Source organism: Erinaceus europaeus, chromosome 6 (assembly GCF_950295315.1).
Source record: "Erinaceus europaeus chromosome 6, mEriEur2.1, whole genome shotgun sequence".
Classification (NCBI taxonomy): domain Eukaryota; kingdom Metazoa; phylum Chordata; class Mammalia; order Eulipotyphla; family Erinaceidae; genus Erinaceus; species Erinaceus europaeus.
Genome location: NC_080167.1, coordinates 59,784,792 through 59,806,027, shown reverse-complemented (window position 1 = coordinate 59,806,027; position 21,236 = coordinate 59,784,792). Strand labels below are relative to the sequence as shown.

At 40.7% G+C, this 21,236-nt stretch overlaps 1 protein-coding gene across 2 annotated transcripts in view; it reads left to right on the top strand.

The window, feature by feature from the left end:
* The window catches only part of C6H10orf67 (chromosome 6 C10orf67 homolog), a 105,466-nt gene that overhangs the window by 69,344 nt on the left and 14,886 nt on the right, over positions 1-21,236 (top strand). For both annotated transcript variants that reach the window (XM_060192641.1, XM_060192640.1), the window contains exons 11-16: positions 9,278-9,322; positions 10,251-10,330; positions 10,405-10,470; positions 12,262-12,349; positions 15,033-15,116; positions 15,199-15,256. In XM_060192641.1, the coding sequence (XP_060048624.1) occupies positions 9,278-9,322; positions 10,251-10,330; positions 10,405-10,470; positions 12,262-12,349; positions 15,033-15,116; positions 15,199-15,256 (421 nt within the window). The remainder of the gene's footprint in view (positions 1-9,277; positions 9,323-10,250; positions 10,331-10,404; positions 10,471-12,261; positions 12,350-15,032; positions 15,117-15,198; positions 15,257-21,236) is intronic.

Below are 21,236 nucleotides of genomic sequence, written 5' to 3'. Positions count from 1 at the left end.
GAGAATGTTGTCTTTTAGAGAGATTGAACAATTATTTGTTTTATAAAAGATATGTTTTCACACATTCTTATCTGCAGTTATTAGAGAATAGATGATTACATGAGAGTCAGGAAACTGGCACTCTTTTTTTTTTTTACTGGATGTGAGTTTAAACACAAATTGTTTTATTTTTGTAGTCTTTTTTTTTTTGTAGTTTCATTTTTTTCCCCAGGGTTATCGCTGGGGTTCAGTGCCTGCACCACGAATTCACTGCTCTTGGAGGCTATTTTTTCCCCTTTTGTTGCCCTTCTTGTTTAACAGTACTGTTCATTATTGTTATTAGTAGTATTGTTATTGTTGTTTGATAGGACAGAAATAAATGGAGAGAAGAGGGGAAGACAGAGAGGGGGAGAGAGAGACATATACCTGCAGACCTGCTTCACTACCTGTGAAGCAGGTGGGGAGCCAGGGGCTCCAACCAGGTTCCTTATGCCAGTCCTAGCACTGCATCACCACCTGGTGCCCTGTAGTTCCTATTTTTACAGTAAGTTTTCCATTACTGGTATGACTTTGGTTATAATAAAATAAGTAAGCAGAACAAAAGGGAAAATATAGCCTCCAGGAGCAGTGGATTCATAGTGCATACATCAAACTCCAGCAATAAACCTAGAGGCAAAAATAATAATAATAATAAGGTCCCAAATTATTAGTTAATCAAAAGAGATCATCCTGGATAGACCTGGCTCAATCAGCCTCAGGAGTTGACACTGGACAAGAAACCCATGAAGGTGACCAGAATCAGCAGCCTGGACATCTTCTACTTCCCCTTCGACCAGCAGAACTGCACCCTCACCTTCAGCTCCTTCCTCTACACAGGAATGACTTTGAGAGATGGGGCCATGGAGCAGCAGCAGCTGTGTTTCTCTCCTCCCCTTTCCCAGGTTAACTAGGAGTACCAAAGGAGACCACCTGGGACAATAACAAGACAGGACTAGAACAACTTCAGGAACCCACCAAATCACCGGTGAGTGCAAACACTTGTGGTGCATGGACAGAGAGGAGACTACGGAGAGATTAAGTGGCTGGTAACAGTCCGGCAGTTTACCAGTTGAGACACCACCTCCAGTCTGTTTCACCAAAAAAAAAAAGACAGCTGAAGGGAGGAGAGGACTCCCCTGAGACTCACCAAATACAACTGTGAGTCTCCATTGCTAACACCGTCAGAATATGGAGCAGCAGCAGGGAGGCCCTGTGCTGACACCAGGGGAGAGAAAACTAACCAGGAAACATAGGAGAAGATCTATACCTGAGTGGCCTAGCAGTGGGGCTGTGAGAGTCTCTTTGCATAACCACTAGATTATCTCTGCCTGAACTGGCTTAATCTCTTGGTCAGGGGTCAGGGATTAAGCTAAGAAGCCTGCTTATAGTTTAAAAGCCCTCAGGCTCCCATAGCCTACAGGGAAGAAAAAGAACAAAAAAGGCTTTTAGGCCACTGTGCTCCAACTCAGGGATTAAAATACTATTGAAACAACTGTCAATTTCCATAACTGTGAACTCATTAATTACCATACTTAGACACAAGTCAATCCAGGCAAGAGTGATCAGTAATTTGAAAAGTAGAGAGAGGGCCCTCATAGCATACTATATAAAATGGTTAAACCAACAAGAAGAAATATTGGAGAAAGTAATCAGGACAAGAGTCTAGCTAAAAGCCCCCCCAAAGGTTAAAGCACAAAATAATGAGGTTAACATCCAAAAACTAGTTAAGGAAATAATCACAGGAGTGAGTAAAGAGTTTGAAAAAATTGTCATCAGAAATGCAGAAACAGCAAATGAGACCCTAGAAGAAAACACTAATTATCTCAAGGTTATTAGAGATCTGAAAGCTGAAATACCTGAGCTGAAAACACAACTAGCTGAACAAGCTTAAACAGTATCAGAACAGGGTAACAAAATAGATGAACTGCAGAAAACAGTAGAGGGGAGAGAGAATAGAATAAATGAGGCTGAAGACAGAATTAGCAAGATGGAGGACGAATTAGAGACAACTAAAAAAGAAGTAAGAGATCTCAAAAAGAGATTAAAAGATGCTGAAAACAACAACAGAGACCTATGGGATGACTTCAAAAGAAACAACATACACATTATTGGCTTACCAGAGGAAGAAAGAGAGGGAGGGGAAGAAAGCATTCTTCAGGACATTATAGCTGAGAAATTCTAGTCTAGACAGCATCAAGGACATATAGGTTCAAGAAGCCCAGAATGTCCCAAACAGAATTAAGCCAGACTTAATGATACCAAGACACATTCTATTTAGAATGGAAAGGAATAAGCATAAAGGAAGGATACTGCATGCTGCAAGAGAAAAACAAAGAGTCACCTACAGAGGAAACCCCATAAGATTAGCAGCAGACTTCTCCACACAAACACTACAGGCCTGAAGAGAATGGCAAGATATCTATCTAGGGCTCAATGAGAAAGGCTTTCAACCAAGACTACTAGACTCTATCCTGCTAGACTGTCATTCAGACTAGATGAAGGCATCAAAACCTTCTCATACCAGCAACAGTTGAAAGCATCAATTATCACCAAGCCTTCCCTGAAAGAGGTTCTGAAAGGTCTCCTATAAACAGTCACACCACCATAAATATGCCATCTATCAGAACACTCTAAAAATCTATAAGAATGGTGTTAAAACTTCTTTAATCTTTGGTATCAATAAATGTCAATGGCCTGAATTCACTTATTAAAAGGCACAGAGTAGGAAGATGGATCAGAAAACACAACACAACAATATGCTGTCTACAGGAAACCCACCTTCATCAACAAGACAAACAAAGACTTAAAGTGAAAGGATGGAAAACTATCATACAAGCCAATGGCCCACAAAACAGGGCAGGAACAGCTATTCTCATATCTGACAGGATAGACTTTAAAATAAATAAAATTAAGATGATAAGGATGGACACTACTTACTGCTCAGAGGATCAGTCAATCAAGAGGACTTAACAATTGTATTAACATCTATGCACCCAATGAGAAGCCATCTAAATACATCAAACATCTACTGAAAGAGCTACAGCAACACAGTCACAGTAGGGGACATCATCACACCACTCTCTCAACTTGACAGATCATCCAGGCAGAAAATCAATAAAGACATGAGGGGGCTAAATGAGGAGATAGATATACTAGAACTATTGGACACTTTCAGAGTCATTCATCCCAAGAAACGGGAATACACATTCTACTCAATTTTGCATGGGTCATTCTCAAGGATAGACTATATATTAGGCCACAAAGACAGCACCAGCAATTTCAAGAGCATTGAACTCATCCCAAGCATCTTTTCAGACCACAGTGGAATTAAACTAACACTTTACAATCAACAAAAGATTATTAATAGTCCCAAAATGTGGAAGCTCAACAGTACACTCCTTAACAACTACTGGGTCAAAGAGGAAATCAAGGAAGAAATCAAAATGTTTCAAGACTTCAATGAAAATGAAGACACAAGCTATCAAAATACTTGCGACACAGCTAAGTCAGTACTGAGAGGGAAGTTCATAGCCATACAAGCACACATTAGGAAACAATAAAAAGCACAAATAAACAGCCTGATTGCACATCTTAAGACCTAGAAGAAGATGAACAAAGGAACCCTAAAGCTACCAGAAGGACCTAAATCACTAAAGTGAGGACAGAAAACAATAACACTGAAAATAAGAAAACCATACAAAAGATAAACTAAAGTAAATGTTGGTTCTTTGAAAGAGTGAACAAAATTGACAAACCTTTAGCTAGACTCACAAAACAAAAAAGGGAGAAGACCCAAATAAATTGGATCATAAATGAAAGAGGAGATATCACCACAGACACCACAGAAATTCAACATATCATGCTAGGCTTCTATGAACAACTATATACCACCAAGCTAGAGAACCTGTAAGAAATGGATGATTTCCTAGATACCTATGAACTTCAAGTAAAGAGGTACTGGATAACATGAACACGCCCATCAGAGCTAATGAAATTGAAACAGTTATCAAAAACCTTCCCAAAAATAAAATTCCTGGATCAGATGGTTTTACAAATAAATTCTACAAAACCTTCAAAAAAGAACTAATATCTCTACTCTTAAAAGTCTTCCAGAAGATTGAAGACACTAGAATACTCCCTTCCACCTTCTATGAAGCCAACATCTCTCTGATACCAAAAGCAGACAGGGACACAACCAAAAATGAAAACTGCATTCCAATATCTCTGATGAACATAGATGCTAAAATATTGAACAAAATTCTAGCCAACCGGATACAGCAGTATGTTAAAAAGACTGTTCATCTTAACCAAGTGGGGTTTATCCCAGGCATGCAAGGTTGGTTTAATACACATAAATCAATCAACGTGATCCACCACATCAACAAAAGCAAGACCAAAAACCACATGGTCATATCAGTAGATGCAGAGATAGCCTTTGACAAAATACAACATCCCTTTATGATCAAAACACTACAAAAAGTGGGAATAGATGGAAAATTCCTGAAGAGAGTGGAGTCTATATATATCAGACCTACAGCCAACATCATACTCAATGGTGAAAAACTTGAAGCATTTCCCTCACATCAGGTACTAAGCAGGACTGCCCACTATCACCATTACTATTCAACATAGTGTTGGAAGTTCTTGCCATAGCAGTCAGGCAGGAGCAAAGAATTAAAGGCATACAGATTGGAAGACAAGTCAAACTCTCCCTATTTGCAGATGACATGATAGTATACATAGAAAACCTACGGATTCGGAATCCAGCAAGAAGCTTCTGGAAATCCTCAGGTAATACAGGAAGGTGTCAGGCTACAAAATTACCATTCAAAAGTCAGTGGTATTCCTCTATGCAAACACTAATATAGAAGAAGTTGAAATCTAGAAATCAATTCCTTTGACTATAGCAACAAAAACAATAAAATATCTAGGAATCAACCTAACCAAAGAAGTGAAAGACTTGTATACTGAAAATTATGAGTCACTACTCAAGGAAATTGAAAAAGACACAAAGAAGTAGAAAGATATTCCATGTTTATGGGTTGGAAAAATTAACATTATCAAAATGAATATACTACCCAGAGCCATATACAAATTTAATGCTATCCCCATCAACATCCCAACCACATTTTTTAGAAGAATAGAACAAATGCTACAAATGTTTTATCCGGAACCAGAAAAGACCTAGAATTACCAAAACAGTCTTGAGAAGAAAGAACAGAAAATGGAGGCCTCAGACTCCCAGATGTCAAACTGTATTATAGGGCCACTGTCATCAAAACTGCTTTGTACTGGAACATTAATAGACACACTGGTCTATTAATGTTCCAGTCCAAGCCCAAGCACCACATGGGAGATAGTACGGCAGTAGACGAGGCTGCGGTGGTGTGTTGTCTCTCTATCTCTCTGTCTCTGTCTCTCTGAATGAAAAAGTGGCCAAGAGTGGAGAAATTGGACAGGTGGCAGTCCTAGGTTACATACACACACACTCTCTCTGACTTCTAACAGGGTGTTAGGAGTGGATGAGCAGTTATTAATAGGTTGTTTTTATGTCTCTGCTATTGTGAGTAGTGCTGCTGTGAACATACATTTGGTGCATGTGTCTTATTTTGTTTTTATTTTTATGTATTTTTAATACTTCATTTATATTAATGAAAGAGACACAGAGAACACACACACACCACAGCACTGCTAAGCTGCGGCTTACGGTGGTGCTGAGTGGCACCTCAGAAGCTCAGGCATCAAAGTCATTTGCATAAGCATGATGTTTTCCATCTACACCATGCCTCGGCTACATGTGAGCTTAATGTGCAGCTTGGCGATACGAGAATCCGGCATGAAGCCCAGCCAGTCTATCTTGGCGTTACTCTCTATCGCACTCTGTCATTTCATGAACATCTCATAAAAACTGCAGCAAAGGTGGGCGCGAGGAATAACATCATTGCAAGACTGGCCAGCTCCTCATGGGGCGCGAGCGCTTCCACACTGCGATCATCATCTCTGGCATTATGCTATTCCACTGCAGAATACTGTGCCCCAGTATGGTTCCGTAGCCCCCATGTCCACCTGGTCGATTCCAAATTATATTCCTCCATGAGGATCATTTCTGGAACCATCCGTTCCACCCCGGTTCCATGGCTGCCAGTTCTTAGCAACATTGCTCCGCCAGATATTCATCGGGATGCAGCATCATCTAAGTTCATTTCCCATGTCTACGCTCGACCGGACCTGCCAATATACGCGGATATCTTCGCCCACCCTGTCCAGTGCTTGACGTCTCGTCACCCAATCTGGTCCCCTATGCCTACACTGAACTTCTCTGTTCCAGTCTCTTGGAAACAGAGCTGGCAGTCAGCTGAGGTAAAGAACAAACACCTCATCACAGACCCCTGCAAGTGTCAACCCGGCTTTGACCTAGCACGTTATGATTGGGCCCTCCTCAATCGCTATCGAACAGGCCGTGGCCGGTGCATTGCTATGTTCCATCGCTGGGGAGCCAGAGACGACCCGAACTGCCTCTGTGGCTACAGACAGACTATGACCCACATAGTCAACGACTGCCACCTCTCCAGATTCAAAGGAGGTCTCGAAACTACATCAGGCTCAACCTGATGCTGTTGACTGGCTACGGAAGAAGGGCAAACGCTAAGAAGAAGCATTATGCTTTCTCCCTAGCCCTAGAACTTTTTTAAATTTCTTTATTGGGGGATTAATGTTTTACATTCAACAGTAAATACAGTAGTTTGTACATGCACAACATTTCTCAGTTTTCCACATAACAATACAACCCCCACTAGGTCCTCTGTCATCCTTTTCCAGGACCTGAACCTCCTCCCCCAACCCGCCCCAGAGTCTTTTATTTTGGTGAAATACACCAACTCCAGTCCAGGTTCTGCTTAGTGTTTTCCCTTCTGATCCTGTTTTTCTTTTATTATTATTATTATGAATGATTTATTTATAAAATAAAAAATATCAACAAGACCATAGGATAAGAGGGATACAATTCCACACACACAATTTCCACCACAGGAGTTCTGTATCCCATCCCTTCCCTTGAAAGTTTTCCTGTCCTGGAGCTCAGCTTCCTCAGAGACCCACCCTACTAAGGAAAGAGAGAGGCAGACTGGGAGTATGGACTGACCAGTCAACGCCCATGTTCAGCGGGGAAGCAATTACAGAAGCCAGATCTTCCACCTTCTGCAACCCACAATGACCCTGGGTCCATGCTCCCAGAGGGATAGACAATGGGAAAGCTATCAGGGGAGGGGGTGGGATATGGAGATTGGGTGGTGGGAATTGTGTGGAGTTGTACTCCTCCTATTCTACGATTTTGTTAATGTCTCCTTTCTTTAATTAATTAATTAAAAGAAAGCTTTCCTATTCTTTATCTCTCTGGGATCATGGTAACAGGGTCATTATGGGTTGCAGAAGGTGGAAGGTCAGGCTTCTGTAATTGCTTCTCTGCTGACTATGGGCATTGACAGGTTGATCCATATCCCAACCTGTCCCTATCTTTCCCTAGTGGAGCAGAGCTCCAGAAAGGTGGGGATCCAGGGTACACTGGTGAGGTCCTCTGTCTGGGGAAGTCAGGTTTAGAATTTGCCAACCACAGCCCCACCAGTCTTTGTTGCCCCATCCAATCTGTAAAGTTCAGTGTTTAAATGTCACATTGGAAACTGGACAAGTACAGCTCATTAAAACCAGACTGTAAACCCCATTGATTTGATGTGATCTGGGGCCCATATTCAGTTTAGGAGCCTATGTGACCTCTGCATCCCTGTAGATCTGAGCTCACATTCTGTGGTCATGAGTAGGAACATTCCAAGCTGCCCCAATATCGACCCATCTTCCTCAGGTGTAGCATAGAGTATGTTGTCCATCCTCCCTTTGGAGGATGGGGAACATTCTCTACCATTGTTGATCCAATTTGAGGGCAAGGTCCTATGGGGGCCCACACAGGGGTCTGTTGTGTTGTTCCTGATAGAAATGACCAGTAACAATGGAGAGAGGGATTTATTTGAGGTCTAGGCCCATCATGTCTTTTGTGAATCTCAAGACTCCCCAATTAGGGCCCCAGCTGATTCAGCGTACGTGTGTGTGTGTGTGTGTGTGTGTGTGTGTGTGTGTGTGTTGTTGTTGTTGTTGTTGTTGTTGTTGTTGTTTTCTCTTTTATAACATGATTTTAGTATTTTCCACATTTGGTTTAACCAGGCAGTGAGTTCCATCCATTTCTGCAATTTCTGCTAAAACCTCCCCCTCACAGGACACCTTGGTATTTGTGGGCTTGGGGACGTCTGGGAAGCTAAGTGACAAGGGGAGATTCCACCGTCAAGATGCCAGCTCATATTGAATTTGGGGCATCACCCCTGGGCCCTGGTCACCCGCAGCATCCTCACACAGGAACACTTCTGGTCTTGTAGCCATTCTTGCCTCTTCTCTGGCCCAAGCCTTTAATGCCTGATTGCTTGATGGAATTGTAGTCTTCCCACTCTGCAGAGTCTGAGATGCCCCCGCACTCCAGACCTGGCTCTAGCCCCTCCTTGGCACAGCCCACCCCAGCACAATCTGTCCAGGTGGAGCCACCGTGGCAGTAGTGCACCCTCTTGAGTACACACATTGTCATACTCAAGGATCTAGGTTCGATCCCCCGGTCCCCACCTGCAGAGGGGGAGCTCCATGAGCTGTAGAGAAGGCTGCAGGCATCTTTCTCTCTCCCTCCGTCTCTTCTCTGGCCCTGTTTCTCTTTGTCTTTATCATGATTTTTTTTTAGTTTATCCCATCATAGAGCCCACTGTAGAAGGAAGCATTGGTAATCAGCAGCATTTGCTTTAGTCTTACGTAGGAGCAGCTAACTGGGCAGATTTATAGCTCCAACATGTTTTTCACTCTGCCGTCAGAGGGGTGAGTGTAGTCCTGAAGTTCATCAATTGTGATTTAAAAGAAAAGTTCTACTGTTGTGTCAGCATGGGACAGTAGTAGTAGCCTCCTTCAATTAGAAAGTAAAATGGTAGATTTTCCCTGCATAGTGACAGAGTGATGTGTTTTTAGAGAGAAATATGGTTTTAATGAGCTGTACTTGTCCAGTTTCCAATGTGACATTTAAACACTGAACTTTACAGATTGGATGGGGCAACAAAGACTGGTGGGGCTGTGGTTGGCAAATTCTAAATCTCGGTTGCCTTTCTCTAAGCTGAGAAAGCCCATATCCTTGTGCATTGATTTGAAATGTCCCGTTTACTTTGATTTATTGTCTTGCTAGGTTCGAGAGGCAATCCCTGTTACAGTGCACGAACCAATCAAGAAGGTAAAACTCAGTACCTCAAGTACAGTAATGACTAATATAATCATTAGTAACTTAATTGTTGTTAACATTTATGCTGATACTTCTTAGAAGGAATCACTTTTGGAAGTCGTACTGAGGGGCTCAGTGATGAGCACACAATAAGACTTTATTGCCTCTCATGACTCTTGGGTTACATCCTTGAAGCACCCAAAAAAATCTCATTAACAGCATGCCTACAGTTCCACAATTAGAGATTCATTCCTTTTGCTAAGCTGTGCCCTTCTTGTAAAACACTGAAGGATGGTATGAAGGTCTGATGTGACTGTCTTGGTCAGACCCTCCCTGGGAACAGTTGTCATAGAAAGAAGTAGAGTATCTGAGGGCAGCCACTATCTGTGTGGAAGAGTTGGAGAAGTCACGAAGAGAAAGGGAGAAGAAAAGTTAGAAAGGGGGATACCTATTAGGGTGGGTCTCTGGGGAAGCGGAGCTCCAGGACCATGCTCCCAGAGGGCTAGAGAATGGGAAAGCTATCAGGGGAGGGGGTGGGATATGGAAATTGGGTGGTGGAAATTGTGTGGAGTTGTACCCCTCCTACCCTATGGTTTTGTTAATTTATCCTTTCTTAAATAAAAAAATTAAAAAAAAATAAATTAAAAAAAAAGAAAACAAAAAAGGGGGATACCTGGTAGGGTATGAAGGTAAATTTTGGTTGCTTTGTAAGTAATATTGTCGAGAGTTGGCTGCCCTTAAATGAACAGAAAATGGACCCAGGGGACCTTTAAATGCATACAGTTTGTGAGAATTTGTAGGTGCATGAATGCATCCTATTATCTCCCTCAGATTAATTTTGAACACGCATGCTTTATGATGAGAACAGCCTGTCTGACTGATGGGGATGCAGAGTGTATTGTTCATAGAAGTAACTTTCTGATGCTTTTCCTGTTGATAGACTGAGGACTCACATGCTTTGATCCGACAAATAGAAATGCTAAAGACCAGTCTGGAGTATGAAAAAAAGAGATCAGAAAGGTACTGGTATCAATGACTCACAGCCCCTCACTTACAGCCAGGGCAATATTTAAACATCTGTATATTTGTTACAGGGTTGTGAAGAATGCAGAACGGATAAACAAAAACTGGGAAAAGAAATTCATGATTCTCAGGAACAGGTATATGGTGTGGTGATATATACAAACTCTACGTCTCTTAAGGAAGTTAGCAGTCTTGTATTTTTCTATACTTGTTAATTAGTGTTAATTAATGCAAAACATTTTTATCAACAAGTGAAAAATAATTATCTAAAATAGAAGAGTGGTAAAAGTCACCTTAAAGAAAAGTCAAGTTTACAGCTAACACATGATCTGGTGTAGTAACAACGCCCTGGGTTACACTGCATTTCAGAGTGGGGTGTGTGTGTGTGTGTGTGTAAAATTCTCTGTACAATGTTGTCTATATTAAAATGAAATGATCCCAAGGCCATATTGAGAAACCACTTAATTGACCTTAGAGGAAGAACACTCACTTTTTTTAAGTAGAAGGAAAATTTTATTGTGTCCAGTCCAGTCTGATTTCTCAGTCAATCTGTGATTTATATTCAATCCCAGTCCAACTAGGAACTTTTTATCAAGCTACTTTTGCATCACTACTGTGTTGGTTCTGTTTCCAGGAAGCTCATATTAAGGAGATGATGAAAACAAGCAGAGCTGAGCCCTTATCAAGCATGCCACGTGTGGCCGCAGCTGCTGTTGTCATCATTCTCATTCCTTTCAGCACAAATGGTACACAAGCATGGCACCCTGGCTCACGAGTGAACCACTGCCTGGCTGACACTACAGAGATGCAGCCACTCCACCTCAGTCCCAGAAGTTGACCCGCACACACTCTTCTAAGTCGTTGCCTCATTCTAGAGAATCCTTCCACAAACCACTGGTACTAGCTGGACTCACTTTGCCCACTAGAGTTCCCAAGTCATAGCGAATCTCTTTACCCACTTCAGTTCAAATGGGTTAGTGTTTTACTAGCTTACCATCCTCAAAACCCTTGTGACTCACTAATTATATCCTAGGCATTTAACTCCATTAGACTGGGGATTCCGCAGATCTTTCTCAGATTATCCCATTTCTATGTTAGCCCTCTGCTGAGATGCTGACTAGGATCCATGAGTCCTATCTCTAGTCTTCCTAAGGATCTCTCTGGATGGCTGAGTCTTTCTTCTCCCCTTTCTAGTTGCTCACTCGATACTACCCCTCATACTTTCCTGATCATAAGTCTCCTGATTTTTAACATCACTTGTAATCTAGGATTGACCAAAAAGTTCTCAGATGTTTAATATACCTATTCAGTTTGTTATATTCATTATTTTTTATGCTTTACACCTCCCATCTTAAGTCAGTGCAAACCCTTTCAGGCTGACTTATGTGTTCTTTTAACATCTGCTTCCCAGGCTCACTTTACATGTTTAGCACCTAAAACCTAAAAGCAGTCATTTCTAAAAGATGCCCTGATTTATTTTATGAGGAAGTATTAATAAAAACTGACATAATTGTGGTCCGGAAGGTGGCGCAATGGATAAAGCACTGAACTCTCAAGCATGAGGTCTTGAGTTTGATCCCTGGCAGCACATGTACCAGACTTATGTCTGGTTCTTTCTCTCTCCTCCTATCTTTCTCATAAATAAATAAAATCTTTTTTTAAAAAAAGCTGACATAGTCTGGACACTGAAGTTGTTCAGTGCTATTTTGTTGTCATTGCTTCTGTGCCTTTCGAGAGCTGGGGAAAAATGTAATTTTCAAAATGAATGGGGTCATAAATTTTATACTCATATTTTAGGTTTTTTCTTCTATTTCTTTTGTCCTAAATTTTTTGACCGAAATTTTAGTCCTTGGCTACACAGTCTGATACTGACTTGCTTTATCCTATGATCACTATGTATTTTAATTGTGCTATTTCTTTTGTTTCAGCTTCCATGTCCTTAAGAATGAGATGTTTACTAGACATACATTGTATCGTCAATTTGCAATGCTTGCTGATACATCCTTCAATTATATTGTAAGTACATATACAGTTCAAGTTTTGTTTGTCTTTTTGCTGATACCTGCACATGTCTTTCTGTTCTTACTTATAACTATTATAAAGGCCTCTGTTATTATAGACTCAAGATCATATGTGACAGTCACTCTGCCACACACTTGGGCATTAAGACAGAGTAACTAGGTCCAGATGAACTAAGATGTGTAGACATATTTTCACAATTGATATAACACAGAAAGTGAAAATTTTGAAGCAAGAGTAAAACATTGCAATCTAAAACATTCTAGCTGGGAGTTATCTGTCAGCCTAGCAATTCATGGGCCGGAATAGAATGCTGGGATATCAAAGTTCAAGATTTAAATAGCCAGTCATTTCCCCAGGGGAAAGGGTGATTAAAAGAGTATGTTCCTAGAATGAAGACATTTGTTTTTATACTAGAAGTCACCGGTACATGAAATCCAGCCTTTATATTGAGAAAAATATGAGCCTACTCTCAGATTCTAGTGCCATCTGTCTTTATATGGAGATAGGATGGTGCTCCATCTAGTCTAGAAAACATCTCTGTGCCATGACTTATTTTGAATTCTAGACTCATGAATCTTCTATACAGATACACAGCATATAGGCACCAGAGACATTTATCATGGTGCATAGCAATTGCTTAAGAAAACTAGGCAAACAACAGAGGAAAAATGAGTGAGTGATAGAGAATTTTGGGTACACAAATATTTACTTTGGCTTCTTTACACTATAGCCACTTATCCATTCCACTGATATTCATTGTGTACAAATATGTACCGAACACCATAATTCGTGCTGGGAATAAGATAGTGTCCATGACAAGTGCAAATCCTTTTTTAATAGGCTATAAATTCCCTGTGATCGTGGAGTGACCCATCCTGCAAATCATAATGTTCACGCAAGTTAGATGCATACCTAACCTGCAATATAGAAAGATAGGCAGGGGAGTTGGGCGGCAGCGCAGCAGATTAAGCACACGTGGTGCAAAGCGCAAGGACCGGCATAAAGATTCCGGTTCCAGTCCCTGGCTCCCCACCTACAGGGGAGTCGCTTCACAGGTGGTAAAGCAGGTCTGCAGGTGTCTATCTTTCTCCCCCCCTCTCTGTCCTATCTAACAACGGCAACATCAATAACAACAATAATAACTCTAACAACAATAAAAAAACAAGGGCAACAAAAGGGAAAATAAATTAAAAAATATTTTTTTAATTTAGAAATAAAATTTTTAAAAAACGTAAACATGCATAAGGGATCACCAGACTGTGAATTATACTGAAGCTTTCTTCAATGTGGTGGGGGCCAGACTAAACTCTCATCATGCATATGGCTAAGCAGTACACTTAACAAAAGGTCAATTCCTATATTGCAGTTAGCAGAACTTTAAGCACATCCATGAAATTATGCATTTTGCAAGAAAACGTAAAGGAAGAAAAAGGAAGTGGAGGTGGGTTGTGCTCACATGTGTACCTGCATACAAATCAACAGGGAGGAGCTTGGAACAGAGAAAGCTCACAAGACCCCCAGAGCACATCCGGGGACCTCAGACTTCTTTTTGACAAATACGCTTATCTTTGGTCCCTTTCACATGCACATTTGTTGTCATCACCAGGACTCTACCACTCCCAGGATGACTTCTACATATAAAGACACAGGGAGAGAGAGAGAGAGAGACCAGAGCACTGAAACTTCTCCCAGTGAAGTGGAGGGGGTGTGGGCTAGGCTTGAAACTGGGTCGCAGACATATCAAAGCAGGTGTGCTCCCAGGTATGCTGTCATGCCAGCCCTTACGTGTGTCTCTGTAGTGTCATATGTACCTTGCCCTCTAATACTGGTGACAAATACAATTTTTTAAATAATTTTATTAGTGATTTAATAATGATTAATAAAATTATAAGATAACAGGGGTACAATTCCACACAGTTCCCACCACCAGCATTTTGTGTCCCATCCCCTCCATTGGAAACTTCTCTGTTTTTCATCCCTCTGGGATTATGGACCAAAATTTGTTATGGGGTGCAGAAGGTGGAAGTTCTGGCTTCTGTAATTGCTTCCCCACTGGACATGGGCGTTGGCAGGTCGATCCATACCCCCAGCCTGTTTCTATCTTTCCCTAGTGGGGTAACGCCCTGGAGAGGTGAGGTTCTGGGACACATTGGTGAGGTCATCTGCTTGGGGAGGTGGCATCTGCAACTTGGTGGCTGAAAGATGGTAAAACAGAAAGCAAATTGTTCAATAAACAGGAACCCAGACAAAATCTGATTTATGCGTCAACTTCTGGATTCCGGAAAAGATACTTCTGTGTTCACAGTCCAGTTCCTGGGAATCAGGGACACTGGTTTGATAGCTCCCAAAAGTCTGGAGGAGACAGAATGACCCTGTAACCCCCGAAACAGTCTCGGCAGTAAATTCCAAATGGAGTAGATATAGGCAAGGACATTCAGTGAGAAAAACCATGGAGGAAAATATTTTTCTTGCGTTTTCTCTCAAAGTGGTTTTAATAAGGAAGAATGTATTCCATGGGTTTAAATGAAAGGATTCCTTTTTACCATAGTTAAACAATTGAGTTATGAGCATAGTTTTCATATCTTGTTTAATTAAGAAGAACATTCTGCAACCATTTGATTTGATCTAATCTTTAGTTCCCCCTAGTAATACAGTATATGTTTATTGTGTCTTCCAGAAAGTAAAGCCTCTATATGTGCAATCTAAAATGAACTCAGTAACAGACAGTGAATCTTCTGGAAGCGATTATCGTTTAAGTTCTGTAAGTAGATACTTTTTCCCTATTAAAATTTCAATCAATATCACTCAGCCACAGTAATGAAACTATTTTTATCTACCTTCAGCTGGACAACAAGTTGGTGAATATAGTTGAAGAACCCATGATTTTTTCACCATCAAAAGGTAACAGACTATCCTTCTTGTTTGGAAAGAAGTTCCCACTAAAATGGACATTTAATCTAAGTAACTGTCTTTTTTTCTTTGTTTGCTTGAGTGTTTGATATTCTGGATAAATGCATTTTTTCAGCAAACTCAGAAAACCAATAAATAGCAGTGCTGGTAGGTATTTCTGAATGTTGATTCTTGCTAGTTCAATACAGTTGTATTAAGACTTTAGCAGGAGAGCCTGTTTCACTTGATCTTCCTGAGAATCTTTTACTTGTTAAACTGCAGACAGGTCTGAAATTCTATTATATCCTTATTTTTCCAGTGTAATAATTAGAAGGAAAGCATGACTGTTTCAAGCCCACTTAATTGCCCATCAGTTCTCACAGGCTTCAAATTGGAGTATTTTGAAAAAGGATGTATGCTTTGTCCAGGAGCTTCCACAAGTCTTGCAGGAAGAACTCAGATTTCTCTTCTCTAAATTTAGAAACCAAAGTAAGAAGCTTAATTATCACTTCTCTCACTGTTAGCAACTGTTCAATGAAGGGTATGTATGAAGAGCCAAGGGGATCAGGTGAAACTGACGAAATTTATCATTTAGAAGCTAATGAGTTCTTTTTTAAAATATTTTTTATTATGGTCCAGGTGGTGGTGCACCTGGTTGAGCGCACATGTTACAATGTGCAAGGACCCAGGTTCAAGTCCCCAGTCCCCACCTGCAGGGGGAAAGCTTCACAAGTGGTGAGGCAGTGCTGCAGGTGTCTCTCTGTCTCTCTTCCTCTCTATCCCCCCTCCCTCTTGATTTCTGGCTGTCTCTATCCAGTAAATAAATAAAGGTAATAAAAAATTTAAAAATAGAAATGGGTGAATAGAGAGGGAGAGAGACAGAGAGACACCTGCATCCCTGCTTCACCATCTATGTAGCTTTCCCCCCTGCAGGTGGGAACTTGGGATTTGAACCCAGGTCCTTGCACACTGTAACATGTGCACTCAACCAGGTGTGCCACCACCCACCACCTGGACCCTAAAGCTAACGGGTTCTTTTTTTTTTCATTATCTTTATTTACTTATCGAATACAGACAACCAGAAATCGAGAAGGAAGGATGGGGTAAGAGGGAGAGAGACAGAGAGACAACTGCAGCCTTGCTTCACCACTTGTGAAACTTTCCCCCTGCAGGCGGGGACTGGGGACTCAAACCCGGCTCCTTGCACATTGTAATGTGTGCTCAACCAGGTGCGCCACCACCCTGCCCCAAACTAATGAGTTCTAATATACCTAGTGAACTTAAATAACTTAAATAATGGGCTCTAAATGTAGAGGCTTTCATAAACAAACTGGGTTAACAAAACATGACAGTACACATTTAGATTATTTTTACTGACAATAATCAAAGGCTCTCAGTGGCTTCTGAACATCATGGCCAGGAATGTTTACAAGCAGACTCTTGTAATGAATGTTGATACCAAGGAGAAGTGGATGATAAGAGCTTAAGTCCTAAGCCCTAGTTTTAAAGTTGTTTAGTTTTTGAAAACAGAACTGAGCTTCAGCAGAGAATGCTCTCTGTGTTATTCTCTTTGCTAAGGAAAGGCTATTTTGTTTGTTTGTTCCGGTGGCATTTTTAAATACAAGTGGAATCTGTTCCCAAAGTGCCTGTCTAGGTACCCTTGCAGGAATGACTCAAAAGCTGTAGTGCTGGCCGCCACCCAGACGGACATTTGGTTCTACTAATGCTCCATGCATTCACTAACTCAAAGAGCAACAAGCCTTGAAGGCATCAGCATTGGGATAAGTGATTAGATCTTTTGAGTTATTGGAAATCCCAGCCTGTCACAGCAATTTATTTCTGAAACATCTCAATGTCATTAGAGTGGAGGGATGCTTCAGATTTGTTGTAAAAATATAGATTGCTGAATATGAAACCCATGGTTGATCTGAGATTTTTAACTCAGAAGTTAAATTAACAGCAGCATTTCATTTTCCAAAAAGAAATATGCAGTTTTGTATCCAAACTTGATTTTTAAAAAAGGGGGGGAGGGGTACTTCTCCCAGTCAAGCAAACCCATTTTCAAAGGTACATTTCAAGTGCTACAAATAAACCTTGATAGCCATCTGGAATATAGGACATCTCAGAAACAAACATTGTTGCTCTCCTTCCTCTGTCTTGAGAATGATCCTCCTAAATTCCATGGATCCATTTTTTTTTTTTTTTTGCCTCACTAGTAAATTTGAATATAATTTTTCTATACTGCCTAGAAATGGACCCAGGACCTCACATGTACAATAGAGATGAGTCACCTGCCTAGCCCAGTTTTTTTATTTTATTTTATTGTTTATTTATTTATTTATTTATTTAAAAAAAGGAAACACTGATAAAACCATAGGATAAGAGGGGTACAACTCCACACAGTTCCCACCAACAGAACTCCATATCCCATCCCCTCCCTTAATAGCTTTCCCATTCTTTAACCCTCTGGGAGTATGGACTAAAGGTCATTGTGGGATGCAGAAGGTGGAAGGACTGGCTTCTGTAATTGCTTCCCTGCTGAACATGGTCATTGACAGGTCATTTCATACTCCCAGCCTGCATCTCTCTTTCCCTAGTAGGGTGGGGCTCTGGGGAAGCAGAGCTCCAGGACACATTGGTGGGGTTGTCTGTCTAGGGAAGTCTGGTTGGCATCATGCTAGCTTCTGGGACCTGGTGGTTGAAAAGAGAGTTAACAAACAAATCCAAACAAACTGTTGATTCATCATGAACCTAAAGGCTGGAATAGTGCAGATGAAGAGTTGGGGGGGTTCTCCATTTTTTAGATAGCTAGTAGGCATATTTTAGTTATATTCCAAAGGTCCTGTGGCTATATTACTTTTTTTCCACCTAGAGCCTGAAATATGATATGCAGGTGGATCCAAGTTATCTAATTTTTTTTTAAATTTCTTTATTGGGGAATGAATGTTTTACATTCAACAGTAATACAATAGTTTATACATGCATAACATTTCTCAATTTTCCATATAACAATACAACCCCCACTAGGTCCTCTGTCATCTTTTTTGGACCGGTATTCGCCCCCCACAACCCACCCACTCCAGAGTCTTTTACTTTGGTACAACATGCCAATTCCAGTTCTGGTTCTACTTGTGTTTTTTCTTCTGATCTTGTTTTCCAACTTCTGCCAGAGAGTGAAATCATCCCATATCATCCTACTGTTTCTGAATTATTTCACTTAACATGAATTTTTCAAGTTCCATCCAAGATTTACTGAAAACAGTGAAGTCAACATTTTTTTATAACTGAGTAATATTCCATTCTGTATATATACCACAACTTGCTCAGCCACTCATCTCTTGTTGGACACCTGGGTTGATTCCAGGTTTTGGCTATTACAAATTGTGCTGCTAAGAACATATGTGTACACAGATCTTCTTGGATGGGTGTGTTGGGTTCCTTAGGATATATCCCAGGAGAGGAATTGCAGGCTCATAGGGTAGGTCCATTTCTAGCCTTCTGAGAGTTCTCCAGACTACTCTCCACAGAGGTTGGACCAATTGACATTCCCACCAGCAGTGCAGGAGGGTTCCTTTGACCCCACAACCTCACCAGCATTTGTTGCTGTTACCTTTACTGATGTATGACATTCTCACAGGAGTGAAGTGGTATCTCATTGTTGTCTTGATTTGCATTTCTCTGACATTCCAAGATTTGGATCATTTTTTCATGTGTTTCTCAGCCTTTTGGATCTCTTCTGTGGTGAGTATTCTGTCCATGTCTTCTCCCCAGTTTTGGATGGGGTTATTTGTTTTCTTGTTGTTCAGTTTGGCCAGCTCTTTCTATATTCTGGTTATTAGCCTCTTGTCTGATGTATGGCATGTAAAGATCTTCTCCCATTCTGTGAGGGGTCTCTTAGTTTGGGTAGTGGTTTCTTTTGCTGTGCAGAAGCTTTTTAATTTTATGTAGTCCCATAGGTTTCTGCTTGCCTTAGTCTTCTTTGTAATTGGATTCCTTGTATTGAAGATGTCTTTAAAACTGATGCGGAAAAGAGTCCTGGCAATATTTTTCTTTTAAGTATCTGATATTTTCTGGTCTAACATCCAAGTCCTTGATCCACTTGGAATTTACTTTTGTACTTGGTGAAACAGAGTAGTTCAGTCTCATTCTTCTGCATGTTTCAACCCATTTTTTCCAACACCATCTGTTGAAGAGACTTTGCTTTCCCGATATAATAGTCTGGGCACTTTGTCAAAGATTAGATGTCCATAGGTGTGGGGGCTTACTTCTGGGCTCTCAATTCTATTCATTGTGTCTATTCATGTTCCAGTACCAAGCAGCCAGGTGGGTAGCTGCACAGGGGGTTCCTGATTCTTTGCAGGTAAAAGCAGCTTGCCTTTCTTACGCAGGTGCTAGGTTCAGTTTTGTTCACTCTTTCAAAGAACCAACATTTACTTTCATTGATCTTTTGCATGGCTTTCTTATTTTCAGTGTTATTGTTTTCTGTCCTCACTTTAGTGATTTCTGTCCTTCAGGTTGCTTTAAGGTTCCTTTGTCTTCTTCTTCTAGGTCTTAAGATGTGTAATCAGGCTGGTTCTTTGTGCTTTTTCTTGTTTCCTAATGTGCACTTGTATGGCTATGAACTTCCCTCTCAGTACTGCCTTAGCTGTGTCCCAAATATTTTGATAGCTTGTGTCTTCATTTTCATTGAAGTCTTGAAACATTTTGATTTCTTCCTTGATTTCCTCTTTGACCCAGTCGTTGTTAAGGGTGTACTGTTGAGCTTCCACATTTTGGGACTATTAATAATCTTTTGTTGATTGTGAAGTGTTAGTTTAATTCCAATGTGGTCTGAAAAGATGCTTGGGATGAGTTCAATGCTCTTGAATTTGCTGGTGCTGTCTTTGTGGCCTAACATATGGTCTATCCTTGAGAATGACCCATGCGAAATTGAGTAGAATGTGTATTCCCGTTTCTTGGGATGAATGACTCTGAAAGTGTCCAATAGTTCTAGTTTATCTATCTCCTCATTTAGCCCCCTCATGTCTTTATTGATTTTCTGCCTGGATGATCTGTCAAGTTGAGAGAGTGGGGTGTTGAAGTCCCCTACTATGACTGTGTTGCTGTAGTTCTTTCAGTAGATGTTTGATGTATTTAGATGGCTTCTCATTGGGTGCATAGATGTTAATACAATTGTTAAGTCCTCTTGATTGACTGATCCTCTGAGCAGTAAGTAGTGTCCATCCTTATCATCTTAATTTTATTTATTTTAAAGTCTATCCTGTCAGATATGAGAATAGCTGTTCCTGCCCTGTTTTGTGGGCCATTGGCTTGTATGATAGTTTTCCATCCTTTCACTTTAAGTCTTTGTTTGTCTTGTTGATGAAGGTGGGTTTCCTGTAGACAGCATATTGTTGTGTTGTGTTTTCTGATCCATCTTCCTACTCTGTGCCTTTTAATAAGTGAATTCAGGCCATTGACATTTATTGATACCAAAGATTAAAGAAGTTTTAACATCATTCTTGTAGATTTTTAGAGTGTTCTGATAGATGGCATATTTATGGTGGTGTGACTGTTTATAGGAGACCTTTCAGAACCTCTTTCAGGGAAGGCTTGGTGATAATTGATGCTTTCAACTGTTGCTGGTATGAGAAGGTTTTGATGCCTTCATCTAGTCTGAATGACATGACAGTCTAGTAGGATAGAGTCTAGTAGTCTTGGTTGAAAGCCTTTCTCATTGAGCCCTAGATAGATATCTTGCCATTCTCTTCAGGCCTGTAGTGTTTGTGTGGAGAAGTCTGCTGCTAATCTTATGGGGTTTCCTCTGTAGGTGACTCTTTGTTTTTCTCTTGCAGCATGCAGTATCCTTTCTTTATGCTTATTCCTTTCCATTCTAAGTAGAATGTGTCTTGGCATCATTAAGTCTGGGTTAATTCTGTTTGGGACATTCTGGGCTTCTTGAACCTATATGTCTTTGATGTTGTCTAGACTAGAATTTCTCAGCTATAATGTC